General features: G+C 37.9%; 1 protein-coding gene across 7 annotated transcripts in view; it reads left to right on the plus strand.

Annotated features, from left to right (window-relative positions):
* Ano4 (anoctamin 4) overlaps positions 1 to 25,559 on the plus strand; it is a 391,963-nt gene that overhangs the window by 195,353 nt on the left and 171,051 nt on the right. For 6 of the 7 annotated variants that reach the window (XM_074084215.1, XM_074084216.1, XM_074084220.1 and 3 more), the window contains one exon: positions 14,641 to 14,745. The exons of the other annotated variant lie outside the window; for it this stretch is intronic. In XM_074084215.1, coding sequence (XP_073940316.1) covers positions 14,641 to 14,745 — 105 coding nt within the window. The remainder of the gene's footprint in view (positions 1 to 14,640; positions 14,746 to 25,559) is intronic. 7 annotated transcript variants of the gene reach the window in all.

Consider the following 25,559-nt stretch of genomic DNA (forward strand, 5'->3'; position numbering starts at 1 on the left):
TCTTTTTCCTAAACAATGCAAGATAATAACTCTATATCACTTACATTGTTTTAGGTGTTTTAAGTAGTATAGAGATAATTTGAAGTATAAAGGAGGGTACATGAAGATTATATACAAATACCATGTCCATTTTATATAAAGAATTTAAGCATTCACAGAATGTAGTATCAGTGAGGATTCCTATAACCAACCTCCCATGGACATGGAGGGGTGATTTGAAATTGAAATAGTCAAGAATTGAATAGTTTGTGGGAGAATGATAAGCAAGGCTAATCTAATTAAGAAATAAGGAAGTACAAGCTTAGAAGTAGGAGGTGAGTACACAGGTGAAGGACTGAAGATGATATAATATAATAAAAGAAGGGAAGAGAATAGCTTTAAGGTAGCTTTGAGGCTCAAGGAAAATATCTGCTCCTCCTCCTGATCCACAGGTGGTACCTGTGGGAGAAAAACAGAAGTATATGAAAGAGCCACAGGGAAGCAGTGGACTCTGGGAAAGTCCAGGTTTAAATTAGATCCAGATGTTGGAAGCAATCTAATAGAGACTAACTGGTGATAGAGAATTCTGGAAAGCCCAGTAGAAGGGTTTGGATGTTGTGTTGTCACTTTCAATGGTCCTCTCTAATATCCAGACCACCCCAAAGTCCTACTCAGATGACAGTTATTGTCAGCTGTCCTCTTAAAAGTCTTTGTCACCAGAACAAAGTGCTTCCATGGAAGCCTGGTTTTTCAAGTCCTCTACAATTTAACCTCTCTTTATTTTTCTCAACTTGCCTGTTTGATAATCTCATTTTCTACTTTATTCTGCTCTAACCATCATAGCTTTTCACAATGTCACAGGATTTTACTCTTTCATCTCTCTGCTATTTCTTAAGCTCTCTCATCTTGGAATGCTCCCTCACCCAATAAGTGTCTATCTTGAGCTTTCATTCCTCAAAATGTAACTTAAATTCCTTTTTCTCCAAGTGTACTTTCCAGATCTCATTAGTCAGAAATCATGTCCCATTCTTCCATAGAACTTGGAAGCCTTAACTGAGTCCACCCATTTTAGGGTTTCCTAGTTCTCCTAGAAGGCAGGAACTGCATTCAATTCATCTTTGTACCCTCAATCACTTCTAACCCTATGCATTGTTCAGAGTAAGTTTTTAATAAATAATTATTTATTTAAAATCTATTTCATCTACCCAATATAGGTTTGCATTCTGAAATTATATAGACCAAATTTAATTTTACTTTCAGGTGATCTATCAGCTGTTTAAAAATTCATCCTGAGCTTTATCCAACTAAACATTTCCTACTTTCTTCATTACTTCCTTGAATGACATGACATTCAGATTCTTTTCCGTTCTTCCTACTCTGCTTTTAGAAATGGTCTTATTTTATTACTGCTTCTTTGAAAATACAATGTCTGCAACTGAATAGAATATTCTGTTATAGTGAGACCCAGGCAGAGTATAGTCAGTCTGTCTTCTCCTTTAATTGCTGATACTAGGTTGCTGCCCTTACTTTGAAAAAACATCGCTACATCCCATCCATCATTTTATCATAGACTCTTAAAGCCCACATATGCTGCCTATTAATTGAAAATATAAAGAAAGCAAATCCTTTAGCACAGAATAATTTAAAAATTATGTTAAATAAGTTATAATTAGAAGCCCAATTTTTTTTAAACAAGTATATTTAAAATTCATGATATTCTGGAAAGATAGCATGTGACTTCAGCTCCATCCTCTTTATTTTTAGTGTACTTGTGCTAATGCATCATAGTTCTTGTGAGATTACAGAAGTGCTCTCAGACTGTGCTTATTTGTAGTGAGTCATAGATCTTAGAAACACATGGATATTTTAGTCATCTTGAGACCTATTAAGTCATCCATCTACTCTTAATGATCCCAGTTCCCAAAATTCTCACTTGGATGGTGGGTTAGTATGAAAAGAAAGAGCATGAGACTTACAGACCTTCCATGTCATCAGGCTGAACAATTTCCATTGCTTATCTCACCTTTGCATTTATAAACTTTTCTGAGTGCTTGCTGTGAACTAACAATATGCCCTCATCGGAGATGGAATGGTACAGAACTCTTATTATATGTGGACTATAGCGAGCTCACAGTCATGTTCAAGAGAATTGATCAGTCAGCGTTATTTGTTGTTAACAACAGAAATGAATTATTTAATCCAAGGAAGGAAGGAATTTAAATTTAAAGGACAGATGGAAAACCTGGAGAATTACCTTTGGAGAAAGAACAAAAAATCAAACATTGAACTGGCTGACTATCTAGAATTAATAAATTCTTACCAATTTTCCATCAGATGACTCAAGCTTTCAACATTTAGAGACAAATCTGTTGCCATTCTCTTTTCCCTTGGTTGGACAGAGAGTGCTGAACCAAAGGGTACACAGGAGACATCTTCCTTCATCCCTCATAATATGAGGGCAGAATCCCTTAATTTCTCCTCTCACCTGGGCTGCATGCATACAGTAAGGGAGAGGCACATCCTCAAAATGAGCAGAAATGATAGAAGAAAGAAACTGATGTGGAAAAATGCCTACTATGAGACCTGTATTTAACCTGCTATGATAGAAGTCAAAGTGTATCAAGGTCTGAAACAGAAATGGAAAGTTATGGGGGCATTCTGACCGGGAAACTTCAACAGGACAGAGTAGAGATGACCCATCCAGATGTAATAAAGAGCTGAATAATGTAGACGGGGTATTAGATTCATTATGAATGGAAGCTTTCCTGTTAGGTTTAAAGCCCAGATACATCACCTGACAGCTACACAGTCTTAGAAAAATTACTTAATCTCTCTGAGTTTTAGTTTTCTCATCAATAAAATAAGGATATTAATACCTATCTCACCATATTAGGGTTTTCAGATTAAATATAGGAATTCTAGCTAAATTTAAATTTCAGATAAACATATGTCCCAAATGTTGCACAAGGCACACTTATAATAAAAATGTTAAAATTTTAGATGGGCATTTTGTGTTTTTATATATTACATCTGGCAAGCTTTTATAGCATTTTATGGTGACTAAATAAATTAATTCATGTAAAATATTCAGCATGATGCTTGACACAGTCCAGGTGCTCAACAGTGAATGGCAGTGAACATTTTGCTTGTACAGCATCCTCATAAGCTAATTTCAGAAATTAAAGATAAGATTTCAGAAATCTAAACGTGCCCATGTCCCAGACCCATTCCTTGCTTAGTCACCACATTCTAGGGCAGCTTCATAGTTCACTTACACCTGAACCAGCTTAGATGGATTTTTATCATGCAGTACCAGCAAAGCAGCCATTTCTCTCTCATCCTGTGTTTGTACAGTTTCTTTTTCCTTCTGATTATTTCGGACATTTCTCTTGTGTATTGACTTCATTCTGATCTTATACTTTAGCCACTAATAATTAACTCTGTTTCCCTTTACAGGCCACTATGTAAAAGTATTAAATAGCACTAGGTTTGAGACTACAATTCCAGGCTCAAGAGCAGAGTGAACTAAAGCATTGATTTCAGTTGAATTTGAAACTAAAAGCTTGGTGGGTAGATCAGATTGGAGGCTTTCTGAAATACTTCTTCTACTGCTTTTTCTTTATCTGTTAGGCCCATGATATAGTCCGAGAGGTGTCATTAGTCACAGAAAATGTCCTCTGTTCTCTTTTGGAGTTTGTAATATGACATTTTGTTGATACATTTCACTACTTTTTCAAGTGATTTCTAACAAATGTCTTTTTATCTCACTTTTAAAACCTAAGTGGTCCTTTCCCCCTTTGTGCATGATTATTTTCCCTTATATTAATGTGGTGTTTAAATACTAGGACATATTTATTTCGTAGGAAAAAGTTTAAGGATTTTGTTGTTCCCAGTGAGTTGGAATGACTATAGTGCTGTCTGAATACATAAGCATCAAACGCACAGTTTGTCAGCAACAAAACTATAGCTGCAATTAAGCACTCCACCACGTTCTCTATCTCAAGAACCGTTACGCTATTTTTGTTCTTCTCATATAAGTCCATAGACTTACTCTATTATCCTTGTTTTATGGATGGAGAAACTAAGGTACAGAGAAGGGTAAAAAACCTTCCCCAGGTCTTATAGCCAGTCAGTGGCAGAGGCAAGATCGCCACTCCAGTGGCCAAATTCTGTCACTCAATGTACCACTACCTTCTTCTTTGAACTGCTGGGTAGCAACACTTATAGCAAAGTAGTATAACAAAACCTTGGGAAGTTTAAATTAGAAACCAGCAACAGTTCAAACCTGAGCATAAGAAACCCAACCTGAAGAAGGGACCAGTTAGATCCTATTGAGCACATGTGCAGTCACTTTCATGGGTTATTATTATTTCTTTCTGTATAAATGATGCTCCTCTTTGTAGTTTCTCTTTTTGTTGTATACGACACTAGACTTTTGATTTTTTTTAATTCTCCCTTTCTTTGGTTCTGATATTTTAAACTTTACTCCTAATTGCCTGAATTTCAAAGTTTACTTTCTGGAACCAGTGTCAAATTAGGGAACAAGCTCAGTAAATAGCTTTCAAGATACATTTTTATCTAGGAAAGAGAAAAATAAGAAAAAGGCCTGGTCAATCTTTAGAGTGATCATTATCATGAGACCACCACGTTACATGAAGATGATCTTCATTTATTCCCAAATACCTTCCACAAATATTTCTTTTACATTTCATTTAGTACTCACAGCAGTCTATAGAGTGGAATTGCCCTGATTTTGCTGTGGTTCAGAAAATGAAATTATTTGCCTACATGTACAAAACCAGTAGTTGATGGACCCCAACTAGTACCTACATTTTTAATTTCTTATGGGTTTTTTTGCTCCATTATGAGAACTTTTTTCTAGATGAGAATTAGTTGAGTGTGAAATTCTGATGTTTTTTCCTTTTCTTTTCTGAAAGCATCCATTTTATTTATATCTGTGGTGAAGTCTGTTTACTGAACCTAAGGAGGAGTTTAGCTACTCTCCTCGAACAGATCTGAAACTTGGATACAATCATCAATTTGTTTTCCTAGTTGGAATATGAGCTTTTGCTGTGGAGGGAGAGACTGTTTCCCACATTACTTTGAAATTGTATGGAAGAAAAACTCTCAGGGCTACTGAGAGGACTTCTTTATTTCTCATTGCATTGAAGCTGAAAGGGGTGCCTTTCAGAACAGTTAGTGCTATGGTTTAGTAATAACACTAATTACCTTTCATTTGAGTCTCTTCCTCTGTAAGTGGATTTTTTTTTTTGGATGTGTGATGTGAGTTTAGTAAATAGGGGGTATTAAGGAAAATAAGCTATTTTGGGCCTCAGTAAATGTGGGCTTCTTGCTATCATTTGCTGAGTAATAAAATTGTGTTTTCTAAAAATACATATCCTCTTCTTCCCTTACTTGCATTTTCTTGCTAATATACACATACTTTGATTTATATGATACATTTACAGAAAAATTTCTGAAGAATCTTTTCACAATCGTTTGAGAACATAAGGTGAATGAGGAAAAGACATGGAAAAGGCAGCCTACAAAGTACACCAATTAATTATTTCTGGAAATAATTAATTTCCAGAAAGGGTGGAATTTAAAACCACTTCTTCTACTTAAGGCTATTTCAAATGGTTTCATTTTTAAGAAGCTTGGAGAGATTTCAGTATTTAGCTCCAGATCATAAAAGTAGAATGAATAGATTTGGAATTTAAAAGCATCAGCTCTACCCTGGTAGGCAGCCAGTAAATAGTGAACGTCTTCTGTGTTTAATTCACTGAAAGCTGAGTAGCCGATACACAGGTGGGTAGAGCCCTGGCTTCTCTGAGGCTTATCATGCAGGGGCATAATCCCCTACTCTTGTCTAAAACTCTTCTGTATATCAACACTCGCTTCATGTGAAGAATAAACAACACAGTGCCAGGTATGGTGGCACATGCCTATAATCCCAGCTACTTGGGAGATGTAGGTAGGAGGACAGCAGACCAGTATGGCCTGGGAAAAAACATAAGACTCTATCTAAAAATAAACTAAAACAAAAATGGCTGGGGGCATGGTTCAAGTGGTAGATACTTGCCTAGAAAGCCTGAGGCCTGGAGCTCAAACTCCAGTACCCCACCTCCCCCAAAATAGTAAAGAGCATGTTAGTAGAGCTGAAAATCATACTTTCTGTTCGATAGCCCTCCAAATCCTGAGCTTCTCTTCTTCTCTTCCCCTCATCATATGTGACAAGAGTCCTTGTCATCATAGTAATAGATCCCAATATTCTGGAGGTTGGAAGACACTAAGGACCCTGACTGTAGGACTCAGAAGTCCTTTCTGCTGTTTGGAACTTTTAGTGCAGGGACCTTATTGTAACCAAGGAGATCACGGTGTTGCCAATCCTGGGAAGCATGGAAGCAATTTTGTTGAAGGTCAGTCATTATTGGCTGACACAGGAGAATTATTATTTTCATTTTAGACCTGAGAAACATCTTCCCTGCTGTTAGCCAAATGTAGTTCTCTAATCAGGACCCAATACAGTTGGGTTGTTAGGATCACTCAGAGTTATCATTTGAGGGCACGCTTTTGGCTGATAGTGACCAGTGTGGATGACTCCATCTATTGATTCCTACCATATAAGCAAAACTTCCTTCTGTAAAACAATGACCTTTTGACATCACTAGATTTAAACTTGCACAACACTAATGATGTACATGAACATAACTTGTCTGTCTCTTAGATAGTACTCGTGACATGCCCCCTATTGTGAGCACTTTTTATCTTAGAGATTTGGGTGAGCAATACAAATGAAGTTAAACAGGAGGATGGAAAGTTCTGTACACCAGTGGACTATTCCACATGCAAATCTAGGCTTTCTGATTTCAGATCTTCCAGGAGAATTTAATTCATTTCCTTTCTCTCTTGTTAAAAGTCTTTTCTTGAAGATTGAGGAAGATTATAGAAAGTGGAGAGATTTCCCATGCTCATGGATTGGTAGAATCAACATAGTAAAAAATGTCTATACTCCCAAAAGTAATCTACATGTTTAATGCAATTCCTATCAAAATTCCAATGACATTCATTAAAGAGATTGAAAAATCTACCATTAAATTTATATGGAAACACAAGAGGCCACAAATAGCCAAGGCAATACTCAGTCAAAAGAACAATGCAGGAGGTATCACGATACCTGACTTCAAACTATATTACAAAGCAATAACAATAAAAACAGCATGGTACTGGCACAAAAACAGACATGAAGACCAGTGGAACAGAATAGAGGACCCAGATATGAAGCCACACAACTATAACCAACTTGTCTTTATAAAGGTGCTAAAAATATACAATAGAGAAAAGACAGCCTCTTCAACCAAAACTGCTGGGAAAACTGGTTAGCAGTCTGCAAAAAACTGAAACTAGATCCATGTATATCACCCTATACCAATATTAACAAAAATGGATCAAGGATCTTAATATCAGACCACAAACTCTAAAATTGATATAGGAAAGAGTAGGAAATACTCTGGAATTAATAGGTATAGGTAGGGACTTTCTCAATGGAACCCCAGCAGCACAGCAACTAAGAGATAGCATAGATAAATGGGACCTCATAAAACTAAAAAGCTTCTGTTCATCAAAAGAAATGGTCTCTAAACTGAAGAGAACACCCACAGAGTAGGAGAAAATATTTGCCAGCTACACATCAGACAAAGGACTGATAACCAGAATATATAGGGAACTTAAAAAACTAAATTCTCCCAAAATTAATGAACCAATAAAGAAATGGGCAAGTGAACTAAACAGAACTTTCTCAAAAGAAGAAATTCAAATGGCCAAAAAACACATGAAAAAATGCTCATCATCTCTAGCAATAAAGGAAATGCAAATTAAAACCACACTAAGATTCCACCTCACCTCTGTTAGAATAGCCATCATTAGCAACACCACCAGCAACAGGTGATGGCGAGGATGCAGGGTAAAAGGAACCCTCTTACACTGTTGGTGGGAATGTAAACTAATACAACCACTCTGGGAAAAAATTTGGAGGCTACTCAAAAAGCTAAACATTGATCTACCATTTGATCCAGCAATACCACTCTTGGGGATATACCCAAAAGACTGTGACACAGGTTACTCCAGAGGCACCTGCACACCCATGTTTATTGTGGCACTATTCACAATAGCCAAGTTATGGAAACAGCCTAGATGCCCCACTACTGACAAATGGATTAAGAAAATGTGGTATCTATACACAATGGAATTTTATGCAGCCCTGAAGAAGAATGAAATGTTATCATTCGCTGGTAAATGGATGGAATTGGAGAACATCATTCTGAGTGAGGTTAGCCTGGACCAAAAGACCAAAAATCGTATGTTCTCCCGCATATGTGGACATTAGATCAAGTGCAAACACAACAATGGGATTGGACTTTGAGCACATGATAAAGTGAGAGCACATAAGGGAGATATGAGGATAGGTAAGACACCTAAAAAATTAGCTAGCATTTGTTGCCCTTAATGCAGAGAAACTAAAGCAGATACCTTAAAAGCAACTGAGGCCAATAGGAGGAGGGGACCAGGAACTAGAGAAAAGATTACATCAAGAAGAATTAACCTAGAAGGTAACACACATGCACAGGAAATCAATGTGAGTCAACTCCCTGTATAGCTATCCTTATCTCAACTAGCAAAAACCCTTGTTCCTTCCTATTATTGCTTATACTCTCTCTTCAACAAAATTAGAGATAAGGGCAAAATAGTTTCTTCCGGGTAGCAAGGGGGTGAGGGGGAGAAGGAGGGGGCAGGGGAGGTAAGGGAGGGGGTGGGGGAAGGGGGGAGAAATGACCCAAACATTGTATGCACATATGAATAAAATAAAAATTAAAAAAAAAGACAAGGAGAAAAAGAAAAAAAAAGTCTTTTCTTGAGCACAGGCTATTGCAGGAGAGTTCTTTCAAAATAGAATGCCCTCCTCCCCTCATTTCTTAATATACGTCTCCATCCTAACAGTGTCACAGAAGTTCTAAATTCACCTATAGGGAATTCCAAACAGAACTCCTAATTTAAAATATGGTGTTTTTGTAGCCTATTCATCCAAAAACGTTACATGTGAGGATTTATTTTAGATTTTTAGCTCATGCTTTGAAATATTGCTCTTATCTATTCTGTAAAAAATGCTGCCTTTCATGATTTGCATTAAACATACTTCTCAGGATGGAAGTTACCATTTTTATTTGTAGGATGTGAACAGAATTGCAGAGAGGTTCAGACCCAGCATCATTTATTATTTAGAAATGCCAGAAGATATCATTTGTCCCCTTTTGTCACTTTACGCACTTCCCATCTTTTGTGTTACATGGGGCAAGTAAGATTTGATTTGTCATACTTTCCTTTATTTCCATTTTAGTAAGAAATAAGTGTCTAGCCAGGCACCACTTGTTCATGCCTATCATCCCAAGCTACTCAGGAGGTGAGATTGGGAAGATTGCAGTTCCAGGCTAGCCTGGCAAAAAAGTTTGGAAGACCCCATCTCAATGGAAAAATGCTGGGTGTAGTTGCATGTGTCTGTCATCCCAGCTATTGCAGGAAGCATAAAAAATGAGGATTGTGGTCCAGGCTGGTCTGGAAAAGAAAAGTGAGACCTGTCACCAAAATAACCAGAGCAAAAAAAAAAAAAAGGGCTAGAGGTGTGGCCCAAGTTAGCAAGGATGAAGCCTTGAGTTCAAACCCCAGGGCCTCCAAAAAAAGGTAATTATTCTAAGTCCCAAGTTACAGGGGTTTTTTTTGTTTGTTTGTTCATTTGTTTTTAGCAGAATTGATTTTATCTAGAATATATACTCATTTTATAGAAAAGGAATATGTCATAGAAACCATCCTTTATCTAGTAAAATTGGCCAAATTATTTACATATACTGCCTCTAATTTTTATTAAAGCCTCCAACATTTTTCAGTCTGTCCATTCTACAAATGCAGATGATGAGGCTTACTGAGGTGCTTATTTAACGGCTCAAAGTCACATAAAAGTAGTCAAGTCCAATCAGGTCAGTGCCCAAATCTGCTTTTTATACTGCTTTGTATCTAAAATATAAGTCTGTCTGTATTGATTTAACAAGAAATGGAATTTTAAGTAATTTATTTAAAGTTATTAAGCTAAGGCACTCTAGCAGACTAAGACTAGTTACTTGGTAGGTAAGTGTACAGTAAATGGGAATGGTAGTAAGGTAAATAATTTTGTCATGAATTGCAGCAGAAAACAATAAGTAATACACAAAATTGACAAATTAAGAAGCAGGGGCAGCATCCAAAAGAAACTCTTATGGATGGTCATTCTGCCAGATGCTGTGGCTCATGTCTATAATTCCAGCTACTTGGAAGGTGGAGATTGGGAGGATCAGTGTTCAAGGCCTATAGGGTAAAAAGTTAGTAAGACTCTTATATCAACAAACAAGCCAGGTATAATGGTACATGCAGAAGGCATAGGTAGGAGGGTCATAGTCCTAGTCTGCTCTAGGCAAAAGCGAGATCTTATCTGAAAAATAACCTAAAAACATAAAGCAGTGAAGGAGTGGCTCAAGTGTTAGAGAACCGGCAAAACCTGCTTCCCTGTACCAAGAGTGAGTGACCATTCTGAGGGAAGGGAAGAGGACTGGGGCTGCAAAAGAAGTGGCTATTGATTTTCATTATGAGCCCCTTGATTTCTTGACATTTGATTTATTATTTGATAAAATTTAAAAAGACTATAGAAAAAAATGTATCATCTATTATATGCATTTCATAGCGTTCTATAGATGACCTAAGTTGTGGATTAGGAGGGAAAGCTGGAACACTTTCTTCGCCTGGATCCATTACTGTTACAAGTAATGTGAAATTGCAGTTAAAAATATTAACTAAGCCACTACTCTGGTCAGATTCTGTAGGAGAGAAAAGATGAACACAGCTTGCTCCCAGGCCACTGTGTGTTACAGTTTAGTGAGGGTGCTATAGAGCAAGGAGGGAAAAAATCTAAGAGGAGAAATAAGATCTCCGATTTTCTCTGTCTACTCCATATTGTGCTACAAACTTTACCTTATTTTTTATGGAAAACATATATCACAGAAAAGATAAAATGTAAATAGCTATGTGGGCTCAGTAGATGGAAAAATTGCATTTACTTTTCAAGACCAAGAAATACTTCCTGAAGCAGAAAATTTGGGGTGGGCATTGAAGTAGAAAGAGACTTCTACAGACAGAAGTGAGATGACAGAGGCATCACTTATTTGCTAATGGAAAAGCTTGTATTTGGAGCTCAGTTTTTTGGGTTTTTTTGTTATTATTATTATTATTTTTTTGCTCCTGTTGTATGTGAGAACTCAGCTAAAAGCTAAGCTAGATTCAAATCCGAAATGGAATTTTAAACTATTATTTACTCGGCTGATGAGCCTTTATTAAATGCAAATGCCATTGCCAAGTTACTTTTATTGGAACTCTTTTCATCTTCACTCATACTGCAGCACCACGATGAAGAGTTACTCATAACCATGTCTGTCCATCAAGTGTGAGGAAAGCGAAAGCCAAATGTGGAGATCACATGGAATTCAGAGCAATTTTTTAAAGTTGTTCCATGTGTTTTCACATCTTTGATGACCCGTTTCAGCTCCCCTCTTAAATGTAACTACTTTGTTTAGTTCCCTTGGTATTGCATTTAGTTGCATGCTAGTTAATGAGGCCCACCCTTCAGTTGGAAGTCATTTCATCTTCACCATCTTCCTGAGTGCTTCACGACTTGTGTTTTGACCCAAAGATAGAGGATTGTGAACTGTGGCTGTCCCTGGCCAAAAAAAGTCAAGATCCTATCTAAAAATAGCTGAGGCACAAAAGGGCTAGGGGTGAAAATGCCTGCCCAGCAAGTGCAATGTCCTGAATTCAAACCCCTGTTCTGTTGAAAAAATTTTTCTTTAAAGGGCCAAAGTGTGATGGCTCATGCCTCTAAATCCACCTACTTGGGAGGCAGAGATAGGAGTTTCGTAGTTCAAGGCCAATGAGGCAAAAGAGTTAGCAAGATTCTATCTCAAAGAACAAGCCAGGCAGGGTGACACACATCTTTAATTCCAGCTATGCAAGAGGCAGAGGTAGGAGGATCACAGTCTGAGTCCAGCCCTGGAAAAAAGTGTGAGGCCTATCTAAAAAACAGCTAAGGCTAAAAGGTCTGGGGAGTACCTCAAGTGGTAGAGCACTTGCCTACTGAGTGCAAGGCCCTGAGTTTAAACCCCAATGATATTAACACGTATTTCACATTTACAGATGGGAGAAAATTTACAAATAGATACAAAAGTTATCTACTGGCTGCAAAATTATGAAATTTTATTTTATTCTTTGTCTTTTCTGTTTTTTACAATAAACATAAAACTTTTTTTTACATTTAAAGGCATTTAAAAAATTCAGACTAGCACAGTGATGGATAACAATTATTTAGAGTTTGGAATTCAAGACTAAAAACAAAGACCACAGATATTAAGACATAGACATTGAATATCCAACTCAACATAAAAAGATGTTCTAAATTAATGCCCTTGATCTAATGTCCACATATGAGGGAGAACATATGATTTTTGGTCTTTTGGGCCAGGCTAACCTCACTCAGAATGATGTTCTCCAATTCCATCCATTTACCAGCGAAAGACAACATTTCATTCTTCTTCATGGCTGCATAAAATTCCATTGTGTATAGATACCACATTTTCTTAATCCATTCGTCAGTGCTGGGACATCTTGGCTGTTTCCATAACTTGGCTATTGTGAATAGTGCTGCACATAGCTTGGCTATTGTGAATAGTGCCGCAATAAACATGGGTGTGCAGGTGCCTCTGGAGTAACCTGTGTCACAGTTTGTTGGGTCCCACATGTCTTTATTGTTCTTATTGCTTATTACTCAGTTTCTCTTTTTTCCCCGGGTGGAGGCCAGTCTGTCCAGGGGGCTATGCTGCTCTGGCCCAGGGTTGTCTGTGGGAGTACTGCAGTACTGCTAAGCTCACCTTGTGTGCGTCTTCCTAAGCCGTCTGGGCCCGGGGGACTGGCGGCCCGGGGGCCCTCCTAACGCCACTGTTGTTTAATCAATATTTTGTGGGGAAAAACATGGCATATGTTTTATTTTATTTATTTTATTTAAAAAAAATTTTTTTAGGGTATATTTGTTGTTTGGGGGGATTCATTGTAACAATTCCAAATAGGCTTGTATTGTACATTGGTCTCTACCCCACAACTCTCCCCCTGCCCCAATTAAAGTAATTGCAAGAGGTTTCTCTGTTTTATTTCATATGAAGTCCATCAGCCACATTCCCTCACCTTATCTCCTTCATTCACCCCTCCATAAGTCCCCCCGCACTGTACCTGGTAATAGTAGTAACTTCCATGTATTAAATGCTGACTCTGTGTCAGCTGAGAGCTCTATGTGCATTATTTCATATAGTCTTCATGGCTACTCTGTGAGGCTATAATTACTGCCCCTATTTTGGAGATGAGGAAACTGAGACTTAGAGAGATTCAAGGTTACCTAAGAAGAAGTTGCATGCTGGTTTCTCTGATGCCAGAGTCTGACCTCTGGCTTTCCTGGTGGCTCACCTGTGTTCGCTTCATGAGTACAACACCGCCTCATCTGTCCATCCAACCTACACTGGTGAGGGTCTACTCTGAGAGTGCGGGTTACAGCATGCAAGGCCCTGCCCTCCTGAGGCTCATCTTCTGCCATGGGGTATTGCTGGTGGGCACTTCTGTCCTGGAACTCACATGTGTACGGCAGTGGCTGTGTCTCATTCTTAAGTTTAGTAATGTAACTGAAATTTTATGTAAGACTAAGTATCCTTATTGAAGCTTATGAAAAGGAAACTAGGGCATGCCCTTCTTACTTGCTAGACTCCATTTAATTTAGCACTGATTTTTAGCATTTGCAGACTCCTCAAATTGGACATGTCCTTGCTCATTAAGAAGCATTTTGAAAGTGTATTATTGTTAATGATCAAGCTACTTTTTGGTATGTTGTTTTCTTTGACTTCTTTAAGTGTTCTGTAGGTGTGGAGAGAAGCATAAAACCCTGTCTTTACAACATGCCAAAAATATCACAGAAACCTAGTTCAAGACACTGCAACATTTTAGAGAATAGATAAAAAGATATTGTTATAATTGAGAAATAAATGATGCAGCAAGGAAGTTCAGTTGTGAGGGGGAAATATTTATACCTTGTTTTCTGTGATATCAAGAACATTAAATCCTTCCATAAGAATGAATTTTTATAATGTTGAAGAAAGATGTATCATAGGTATCATAAAGTATTTGTTTTGAATGTCATTCTTTATCTGTGGAAGCTGAAAATAATTTTAAATGTCCTTGAGTGGAAGCTAACGTTCTATTTTTCAGCTAGGAAGATATTAGTAAATACTAAGAAGTATATTCCATTGTAATTAAATACTTGGCTTATTTTTCATTGGAAATACAAGTGAACATCCTGATCCAATAAGAAGCAAATGGACTGTGTATCTTCCTCCTTTTTTTTTTTTCCTCTGTTGAAGTCATTTGTCCAAGAGGGAGGATCATTGTCAAGCCAACTGCTGATCATTTTGCATTTTGACCTAGCTTCTGGGGAGCCTAGTGATGGGCTCTGATAATTAGTACAAACTCCATGAATATCTTTCATTTCTCTAGAAGGAGGTGTGGATTTGCAAGGCTACCAGCTGGATATGCAAATACTACCCGACGGCCCAAAGAGTGATGTCGACTTTTCAGAGATTCTTAATGCAATACAAGAAAGTAAGTTTTACTCAAATTTAAATTCACAGGAAGAGAAACCATTGTAATGCCTGGGAGGGGGAAGTCAAACTAGAAATGTTAGATGCCCAGCTAATAATAAAACAATGTCTAAAGAGAATAAAACAATGTCTTAAAAGAGATACTATGAAAAATAATTTTGAGACCAGAAGAAACAGTGAAATGCGGGATTAATTTGTGGAACTGAACCACATAATTTTAGGGTCTTTATAGACTTCTGTATGTTTAGTGTGTAATAATATTTAGTAGACCTTCAAGTATTGCAATTTTTTAGGTTCCTTGATTAATCAAAGGAAAGTATTTATGGAGCCCAAATACTAGTCCTCTGCTCAAATGTAAGAAGTAAGAGTTGAGTGTTGATGCAATGCACTGAAATCAGGAGATTAGTCTCTGAAACAAGGGTCTGGAGTCAGTGATCATCATGGGCTGTGTCCCAGAAGTGAACCCCACATTTCTGAGCATTTTGATTAATCCAAGTTAGCTCTTCTTTAGACTGTTTTACTAGTGTTTGGTCATTTTCACTCAAAACTTTATCATAATAACACAGTTACCCAAGTCACAGATCTAGTGCTGAGGCAGTTATAACCACACATGCTTCATTCTTAGAACTCTAATTCTAGATGGCTGTGCTCTTCATATAAGTAATATTATAGAATGTGAACTGAACAGCTCAGGCATGAAGAGCATTGCACAAAGTGCTGCTGAATATTTCTACTTTTAGTCCTGGGACATTACACTTTATACTAATTATTTGTGTGTGTGTGTGGTGCTGGAGATTGAACCTAGGGCTTTGCACATGCTAGGCAAGCACTTTACCACTAAGTTGGCATCCTCATCCCTGTACAAATTTTCTTATGAATAATTTTCATCATTTTATGGTCACTTATCATTATACTGTTTTCCTGACTTGATGTTATCTCCACTTCATACATGAGATTACTGAGCGTGAGAAAAATTAAGTAACAAAGTAATTAGATAATTTAGACACATGGAAGTGAACAATCCTGAAACTGAAGACGGGGCTACTTTTGAAAGATATATGTAAATGTGAAATATGTGTTAATATCATTGGGGTTTAAACTCAGGGCCTTGCACTCAGTAGGCAAGTGCTCTACCACTTGAGGTACTCCCCAGACCTTTTAGCCTTAGCTGTTTTTTAGATAGGCCTCACACTTTTTTCCAGGGCTGGACTCAGACTGTGATCCTCCTACCTCTGCCTCTTGCATAGCTGGAATTAAAGATGTGTGTCACCCTGCCTGGCTTGTTCTTTGAGATAGAATCTTGCTAACTCTTTTGCCTCATTGGCCTTGAACTACGAAACTCCTATCTCTGCCTCCCAAGTAGGTGGATTTATAGGCATGAGCCATCACACTTTGGCCCTTTAAAGAAAAATTTTTTCAACAGAACAGGGGTTTGAATTCAGGACATTGCACTTGCTGGGCAGGCATTTTCACCCCTAGCCCTTTTGTGCCTCAGCTATTTTTAGATAGGATCTTGACTTTTTTTGGCCAGGGACAGCCACAGTTCACAATCCTCCTATCTATGATTCCCATGTAGCTTGGATTACAAGTGTGTGCCACCATATCTGGCCTTGAAAGAAATATTTTTAATAAAGAATATATGAGGACCAGCTATTTGTCCTGCTGGGCAATGCTTCATATTAGTTAATGAATAAGAGAGAAAATTTCCCCTGGAGAATAAAAACCACATTAATAGACATTAGTCAGAAAATAAGTTTTCACAGAAAGTTATAAAATTATATAATTATTTCATTTGATATGAAAGGTGATATATTGTACAGTACTCAAAGAATTTCAAAGTATTTTAATAAATGATAAAAGTTGTCACTCCACATGTGCTGGAGATGAACTTAATAAATGGTCTAAATGAACTTATACCAAAATGGTATGTTTGTAAGGGACTATTTTTACAGTTATTTTAGTGGCAGTTCTTAAGGACATGTTTGTATATTATGTTAACTGTTCTATAGTTTAGAATACTGACCTTTGTATGAACAGGGAGAGGAATATAAATTTATGAGTACTCTGCATTTAAATTTCTAAATAAAAAAGGAAATCTTACTTCATTTTAAAATACAAATCAAGATTTTATAGATATACACATTTTATAGTATTTTAACTGAACAGGTAGAAGAATATAAATTTATGGGTACTTTATATTTGAATTTTGAAATAAGAAAATGGAAATTTTACCTCACTTTAAAATGTAAATAAAGATCTTATAGATATACACATTTTATAGTACTTCAGAACTCTTCTACTTATAATCTCTTGTTTAAAAAAAAAGTCCTATGCTAAGGAGATTGGGAAACTGTCCACACAGCCTGGGTCATTTCTGGAAGAAAGACTTGGGTCATTTATCTACCTTAGTCTTTACCTAGGATTCAAACATGAGTCATATATCTAGGCAGTTCACTGTAATTTCTAAATATAGTAATACATAGCTTGTTCTTTAAGGAACTATATATTTGATGATTGTTTCTAGAAGGTTTTGAGAGACCAATAAGTAATGATGTTAACAATATAGAATTCTGAGTATCAGTGTAACTCCTCCCCTGAAAGCAAACATTTTTACTGAGATTAGCAAAGTGATGAAAAGACTTCATTTTTCCTTAGAATTTTGTGCCATACATGAGTGAGTGAGTGAGTGAGTGTGTGTGGGGGGGGGGGGGAGAGAGAGAAAGAGAGATAATATATCCTTATTAATACTAGATGCTCCGTTTTCATTTTGAAGATAGAAAACCAAGAATAGTTTCCAAGTTGTACGGTTATTATGTGACAGAATTAACACTTAATTGTTTATCAACTCTTGCTCTGTTAAATACAAAAACAAATAAAAATGAGTATAAAAGGCAAATTATTGGGGTTTTAAATATTTTATCCTAAAAATTTCACATTTTGACATGAGTTTTTCTATCATGCTTCTACATTGCAAAATACATTTATATTATTTTTTCCTAGTGTACACATACCCTAAGTATAGCCTCATCTGTGCAAAAGATGTCTCGGAGTGACTGGCCATACTCAAGGTGTTTTCTGACTCTCCTTATTAGATGTATGCCTTATGAGAAAGAAAAAATATTTCAGCCATGCATCCATCTCCCCCTCCACCTGTCAGGCACCAGGTCCTATGAGTGGCATTCTTACCCTGGAAGACAGAGTTGTGTTATATTCCATCAGGCTCTAAGAAGGAAAGAAAGCAAGAGATTGTTTCAACTTGAGAACATGGAGTTGGAAGGACCATCAGACTATTGTGGTCCTGTGAGCTGATCGCCTTGCTCATGTGTCTGCGTAATCATCGGCTGTTCCTGCATTGGTGGTGGTTGTGCTCCTGTGGCTGAGGTCATGGAGCCACAGTGACATCCAATGAGTCATCTTGAATCCATACCTTGACTTCCAATTTTATTTTTAACCTGTGTGGTTAAGTCCTTTCCGAGGGGAAGATGGCCAGGGGCAGACAAATAGTGAGCACACGATCTTTGCCTGCAACGCTGTGGATGCCTTTTTCCTGTGTTATTTTATTTAGTCTTAAATTCTCTTTGCTTTATTTTTCACATCTGTGAAAGGGAAGTAGTTACAGTAAATCTACAAAAAGTCTCAGCAGAGTGCCCGGTGTGTGGTAAGCACTGTGTAGGTGTTGGCTGCCACTTTGCCTTTATTGCTCAGAATATTCCTTTCTGAAAAATGGTATTATGCCCATTTCAAAGGCAAAGAAGTTAAAGCATGAGTAAGTGAAATAACCCAATCCAGTAGCTAGTAAGTGGGCTGGCATTTGAACTCAGACAAATCTGAATCCAAAGCTTGGTTTTTTCCAAAGGGGAAATCATAGTCTGAAGTCTCTGAGGACCTTTAATGCAGAACACCCTTGTTTCATGTCAAAAACTAGCCAAGGCTAACAAGCAAAGCTTGAATGAAGAGCATAATTCATCATGACCTGTTGTCCCCAGGGTTATAAGAAGTGACATCTTCATCTGCCTTGTAACAGGAGTGACCAAGGTGCCCACCTTTTTTTTTTTTTTTTTTAGAGTGAAGTAGTAGCAAGAGAAGCTCTCTATAGAGTGAGTGCTGCCCTGATAACAAGGTGATGACCTTGGTCCCATTTCAGAGTGTACTGGGGAGAACACATGCATAGTCTGTGCTTTGAACTTCACCATTCCTGACCCAGGAAAGAGCAATGGCATTATTTTTAATAGTCATACATTTTTAAAAGGCTCTCATGACTGCTTGTTTTTGTTTGCAAAGACATATTTTGAATCTCAAAGTGACTTTCCCTGGCAGAGTAGAAGTGCCTACTGTCAGGTCTATAATGATGAGAACCCCAGATTTTCTTTAGGGAGATAGAACCATTCAGTGTTTACCAGAAACCCCTCAGAGAAGCTTCTCAGCTTTTTTTTTTTTTTTGAGGGGGGTATATTCTGTTTATTTCCCCAAAATATGTTTTCAACATATAATGTTAGCATGTAGAAAAAACAGAAACTGAGCTCTGTGATATAGGTGGATTATGAGGAGGTCTTTGCCCACTGAGTTTCCTCTTTGTCCTTGCATGGCCTTTAGAGCTCCTCAAAAGAAGCCTAGAGTTCCAGGGAGCACACTTTGAAAGTGGCTGTCCTTATTGGAAAGGAATAAAGTCAGCTCAAGAAGCATTTATGTCCTTTCCAATTACTTTATTTATTTTGAATTCTTTAAATTAGATCTCCCTTTATTTCTTATTGATACACCAGGCAGTCTGTGCCTTAGGGAAGCTGTCAGATATATCTGAAGAGTAATGAACATCCAGTGAGTCCTGGGCTTGCTAGTGTCATATAACTGCTAAATAGTGTTTAGCTCTTAAAACCCCAGCCAAGTGTACTCAAAGCTATGCTGTGTCTGTGTATTTCTCTGAATTTTTAAAAACATTTAATTTGATCCATTTGTTAACTTTTGAAAAGTGTCAGACCTTTTGGGCTCCAGATGTAAAGTCTAGCTTTCTTCAGATAAATGTTAAAACAGTGACAAGATAATTGCTTGGTGGTGAAATGACTTTCTGTTCTTGAAAGCCAAACACAGTTTAAGAACAGTAAAATGCTTCCCACAAAAATAAGAAGCCCACTTGAAATAGCATAGAGCCAAGAGTGAGAACCAGGTTTCTAGCTGGGTGGCTGTGCATAGCATTTATGATCCTGCTCCTTTTTCATGATACCTACCTCATGGGTTGCTTGGAAGATGTAATGAGAAAATAGACCTGTCAATCCTGAACACATAGTAGCCATGTTAAACTGCAATCTCTGGTCTTTGTCATGTTTTCCCCTTCCTTTCTGTTTAATTTCTGATTCTAAGAAAGGAAAAAGAACTGTTAAGGCAATCTCACTAAGTTTATTAGAATAAGAAAAAATAGCAATCAATATAATCTTATGATTAGCTATCATTTCTTTTAATATGGACATTGGGCATCTTCTGTTTGCTAGCTCTGTGTCAGTTAGCCCTTCACCTGAATGATAACTGAGCCTAGACATAGAGATGGACTTTCTAAACACCAATATGTGTAGAAGTTGAGACAATCTTTTTGTTCTCTTATTGTGAATTATTCCTGAAGGTGTCCTTATATATGTTTTCTAATGACACTTTGAGGTCAATATGCAGTGCTTTCAGAGTTCTTAGTTTTGGATGTAATAATTTGGAACTTAGAACAAAAACAGTAGAATGAGCTGGCACTCTGGAGAACAAATGTAGATGCTGGATTACATGGTAATCCAGTGATCTAGGATTTCACCTTATTTTGTCTGCATCAGAAAGTGCTGAGATTAAAGTCCTCCTGTACTGTAACATCAAGGTAGGGTCATTCTGATGCATTTAGAAAATAGAAGAGAATAAAAGAAAAGAACAGTGAGTCAAACTGATATTTTTGGTTTATTTCCTACTCTCTTTTAGACTATTTCTGAAATACATTTATTGTTTATTTTTTCATTGCCTTTTAGCACTGACTCTCCAGTGTTATCTTCATGCCTGGAAATGTGAGGGCTTCTTATTCATTCTTCTTCATGCTTGTATCTCCAGTTCCTAATACTAAATGTTGGCTTAATGGACAAATAGCAGAAAATAATTCATAATTAGTTAATCTGTTTATTAACGTCCTTGCAATGCACTTGTAATCTCTTTTCCCTACAGAATTAACAATTAATATCTCAAGTAATTTTCAGTAGAGGAAGAGTTAAAATAATTGCAAGTATTTGATAAATAGTTTTAATACCACCAATGTAAATTCACCTTCTCATCCATAAAGATTATCAGGATCTGTCTGTCTCCTGGCCCTCTGATTTCTCTGCTTTGCCCCATCTTGGGCCATTCCAGGCAACCCTTGGAAATTTTTTCTGTGCTGACTTGATGTTTTACCCAGACCCTCTAGCTGGTGTTTCATCTCCCTGACAATTTGAGGTTCTTGACTCTTGTTCAGTTGTATTTGAGAGACCCTGCTGCTGTTCCGTACCAAGTCTTTTTTACCCCAAGTTCCTAATTTTTTGCAATAGGGAATCATTTAGGTATCTCCCTTGCCTCCACAAGGGGATGGTATGCACTACCCCCAACCCACCTTTGCTGCCCAGTAGTGTTCATGCAGCCCTTCCAGACTCTGAATGCAATGCAGATGCCTTGCTTGGATTGCATAGAATTTTTGCATTCTGTCTCCCTTTTGTTATTCTTAATTGATTCCTCAGAGCATTGGCACTCTTTCTCTTTTAATGAGCCTCATAGTAGAATTCTATTTGAGAAGAAAAGTATAAGGGAGGTGATGGAATCCATTATCAAGTGACCTTGTATGAATACAAAGCACACAGTCTCAAGGAGAGAGAGGCCTTGCTCCCACCGATTGAATAGTGACTTCTGTGAGGGCAGAGGCCGTGCCTGTCATGTCCACTACATTAACCACAGTTCCTAGCTCTGCACGGTATCTGGACACAGTAGGCACTCAACATACTAGTTGAATAAATAGATTTTTAAAAATTGGTTAACTTTGGAACCTGCAGACTAATTTTCTCCTTAAGAAAATAGTGTAAATTTGCATCAGAGAATGTTGCACCTTGTAGTTAAAGCTGAAGATATCCGAAATAGTGATGAAATATTGATGAAGGGCCCATGCTTCTATGCATGTGGAGAGTTTATATGGTCTACAGAGTTCTTGCTGACCTTATGTTTAGCTGCACTTTCTCTGACAGTTCAGGATTTTAACTTCTCCTGAAGCCCGTGAGAGGCTGGCAGGTGGTGTAAGAATGCCTTCATGTCCCTTAGTCCCTAAAAGACAAATTGCTTTTAGGGACTAATTTCCCTGACTACTCAGGTGGCAGCAGCCCCATAATGACTTCCAGACAGTAATTGTCACAGGCAGTAGTTCTGATAGGGAAGGAGAATGGCTTCTCTTTTTTCCCCATTAGCTCCTCCTTCTAGAATCAAATATTTGGGCTCTTAATATCTACTAGGATTTCTCAACCTTAACACCACAGTAGTTCCCCATTATCCACAGGGGATACATTCTAAGATCCCCAGTGAATCCTAAAACTGAAGATAGTATCAAGTCCTATATACCATGCTGATAACTGAGATGGCTACTTAGAGGCTATATGTAGCATATAGACAGTGGATTCACTGCACAAAAGGATGAGTGACCTCCAAGGGACGATGAAGAGGGATGGTGTATTTTCATCATGCTACTCAGAACAGTGAGCATATAAAACTTATGAGTTGTTTATTTCTGGAATTTTCCATTTAATATTTTTGAACCAGGGTCAACTGCAGATAATTTAAACTGCAGAAAACAAAACTGAATAAAAGAGGATTACTGTATTGACATTTCTGGCTGAATAACTCTTTGTTGTAGGAGCTATTCTGTAGGATGTCTAGTAGTGTCCCTGGCCTCCACTCACTAAATATCACTAGCATTTCCCTCCCCTTTCCCATGTAATGACAATAAAAAATGTCTCCAAACTATACCCCTTATTGTCTAGAAGACAAAATCAGTTCTAGTTGAGAACCATAGACTTAGAAGGCTTTGTTGAGTTGACTGTACCTACACTAGCAAGTAATACTGACAGATAACCTGTTAATTTCCTATTCTTGGCAAAAGCATGATGAATATATGGATGGATAGATGAATATATATCCAACAGTTTCTTTTTAGGGCCAGCCATCTAGATATGGATCTCAGGGCCTTCTTGAGGGCTTGTTTGGAGGTTCTAGCAGGGAGCGCAACTACTCATATACTCTTGACTGAAGAACGGGCCTTCTCTATGGGAATGAACATCCTTTTGGTCCAAGAGTGCAACTTTGGAAGAGATGCATGTGGAGAGGCCTTGCCAACCAGATCAGCCAAATCAACACTGGTGATCAATGGGGTAACAGATGTCACAGCCAGATCACCCTCACATCCCTCAGTGCTTCTTTAACTTCTATTATTATCTCACACTCCATCCCAGTCTATTGCTTACAACAACCACTACAACTTGTAAATGCTTCTTCTGCCTTCTTCTCATACTGATAAGGATAAAATGCAAACTTAAAAAGCCTGAGAGTCCAGAATTGATAAACCAATATTTCTGTGGATCTGCTATGTGTCAGCCACCCTGGCAATATGTCCATTGTCTCATGTAATCCTCTTGGCACTGTGTTAGTCAGTTTTCTCTTACTGTATTAAATACTTGAGGATCAACTTAGAAAGTGAAAAGGGTTATTTTAGCTCGTGGTTTTGGTTGGTTGGTTCCGTTGCTTTTGGCTTTAGGTGAGGCAGCACATCATGGTGAGAGTGCAATGTAAAGCAAAGCTGTTCATCTCGTGATCTAGAAAGGAAGAGGAAGGGACTGGGGTCCCACTCCCCAATGACCAGAAGACCCCACTTCCCACCACTTCCCCCTTAGCACCAAGCTGAGAGCTAAGCCTTTTATACATGGGTTTTGGGGGAACACTTAAGACCCAAACAATATTACTTCACCCTAGGACCCCAAAGGCTCATGCCCATCTCACAATGCAAAATGAATTTGGTCTATCTCAAAGAGTCTTTAAACTCTGGTTCAGCATCACTCAAAAGCCCATGTCCAAAGTCTCCTGAGAGACCCAATGCAAACTTTTAGCTGTAAGACCCTGTAAAAAATCGAAAGCACAAGTTATATAGTTTTAAGATACAATGGTGGAATAGAGAAAACATTCCCAATCCAACAGGGAAGAATAGAAGAATAGAACAGAGAGATCAGACCAAAGCAAGACAGAAACCCAGTAAGGCAAACATTAAAACCCACAGTTCCATGCTGGCATCCAGGTATCTTAAGCAGCCCTGCTCTTATGGGTTTTCTGGTTGCAGCCCCACATGGCCACTCTCTTGGACTGGCTTTGTATGCTACCTAGAGCTTCCATGGGCAGGTGTTCCACTTTCTTGTCACCTCTTAACTTTTTAAGGGTCTCCTTTGCACCTTCAGCACTCTTACAGCTTCTTGGGTTGCTCATAAGAACTCCAAATCCTGTAACACACTTTCTGAGCTTCAGGCTTTCCTTCAAAATCTCAGTGGAAGCCACCATAATCCCATAACTCTTGTATTGTGCTTGTCTGTAAAACCAGCATCCCATGGATGATGCCAAGGCCTGCTGACAGTGTAAAAAGCTATACCTGGGCTGCATTGACCTCTGAATACCTTGCCAGCTCAGGCAGTCCTGGGTGAGCAGGGTGCCCCCAAGGCTCTCATCTCAAAAGGCTTTTTCCTAGAAGGGCTTTGAAACAAAATTATACGTTTGAGCCTGCCAGTGGTAGCAGCTTGCTGATTTCTGAAATCCCTTCCAGGCCTTTCCTATTGTCCTGGTGCAAAGCTTTTAGCTTCTTTTTTTTTTTTTTACATTTTTTTCTGAATAAATTTTTTAATATGGGAAATTATATGAAGCACAGAAGCATGAATTTGTATCTTATTTAAAATTTATCTTTTTCATATCCATTATTGTTAAGCTAGGCCTTTTACATCCAGTACTAGAATATGTTTCACCTTTGTTGATTTCCACTTAATGTTTTAAAGAACATTATTGCTGTTTCTCACCTTTATTTCTTTTTTTTTTTTTTTTGGTCTGGATTTTTATTTTATTTTATTTTTTTCATTTTTCTTTTATTATTCATATGTGCATACAAGGCTTGCTTCTTTTTAACAGTGGCAATCTCTTTAGCAACTGTACCTTTCTCGACTGCACCTTTACCGGCCAAGCTGCATTTTCCAAATCTTTCTGTGCTATTCTGCTTTGCTCCCAATTCCAAGTACACATTTGAGTAAAAGTAGTCAGTAATACCCAAGTCACTGCTCAAGTGCTATGCTACCTTTAGTTTCTTCTACCAAATAATTGTGTCTATCCCCTTGAAGCTTAGCCTTCTACAAAGTCCCAGGGCATAAGCACAGTGCATCTAAATTCCTTATGGTGTTACAACAGTGGTCCTTAGTCCATTTCCCCATAGAGTCCTCATTTCTGCCTGAAGTCTCATCAGTACAGCGCTTACTCTCTGCATTTCTATCAGCATTCTGGTTTTCTGAGACCTCCTCAGAACCACCCACTAAACTCCACTTATAGCATTCTAGACTTTTTCTAGTTTGCTTCTCCAAACTTTTCCACACTCCTCCAGTTCCAAATGTACTTCCACATTGCCAGGCATAGTGACAGCAGTAACTTCTTTTCTCAGCACCAGTTTCCTGTGTTAGATTTCCATGACTATAGCAAATACCTGAGACAACCAACTTATAAAGAGATAAGGTTTATTTTGGTTCACAGTTCTGGAGGTTTCAGTCT

Source organism: Castor canadensis, chromosome 8 (assembly GCF_047511655.1).
Source record: "Castor canadensis chromosome 8, mCasCan1.hap1v2, whole genome shotgun sequence".
Classification (NCBI taxonomy): domain Eukaryota; kingdom Metazoa; phylum Chordata; class Mammalia; order Rodentia; family Castoridae; genus Castor; species Castor canadensis.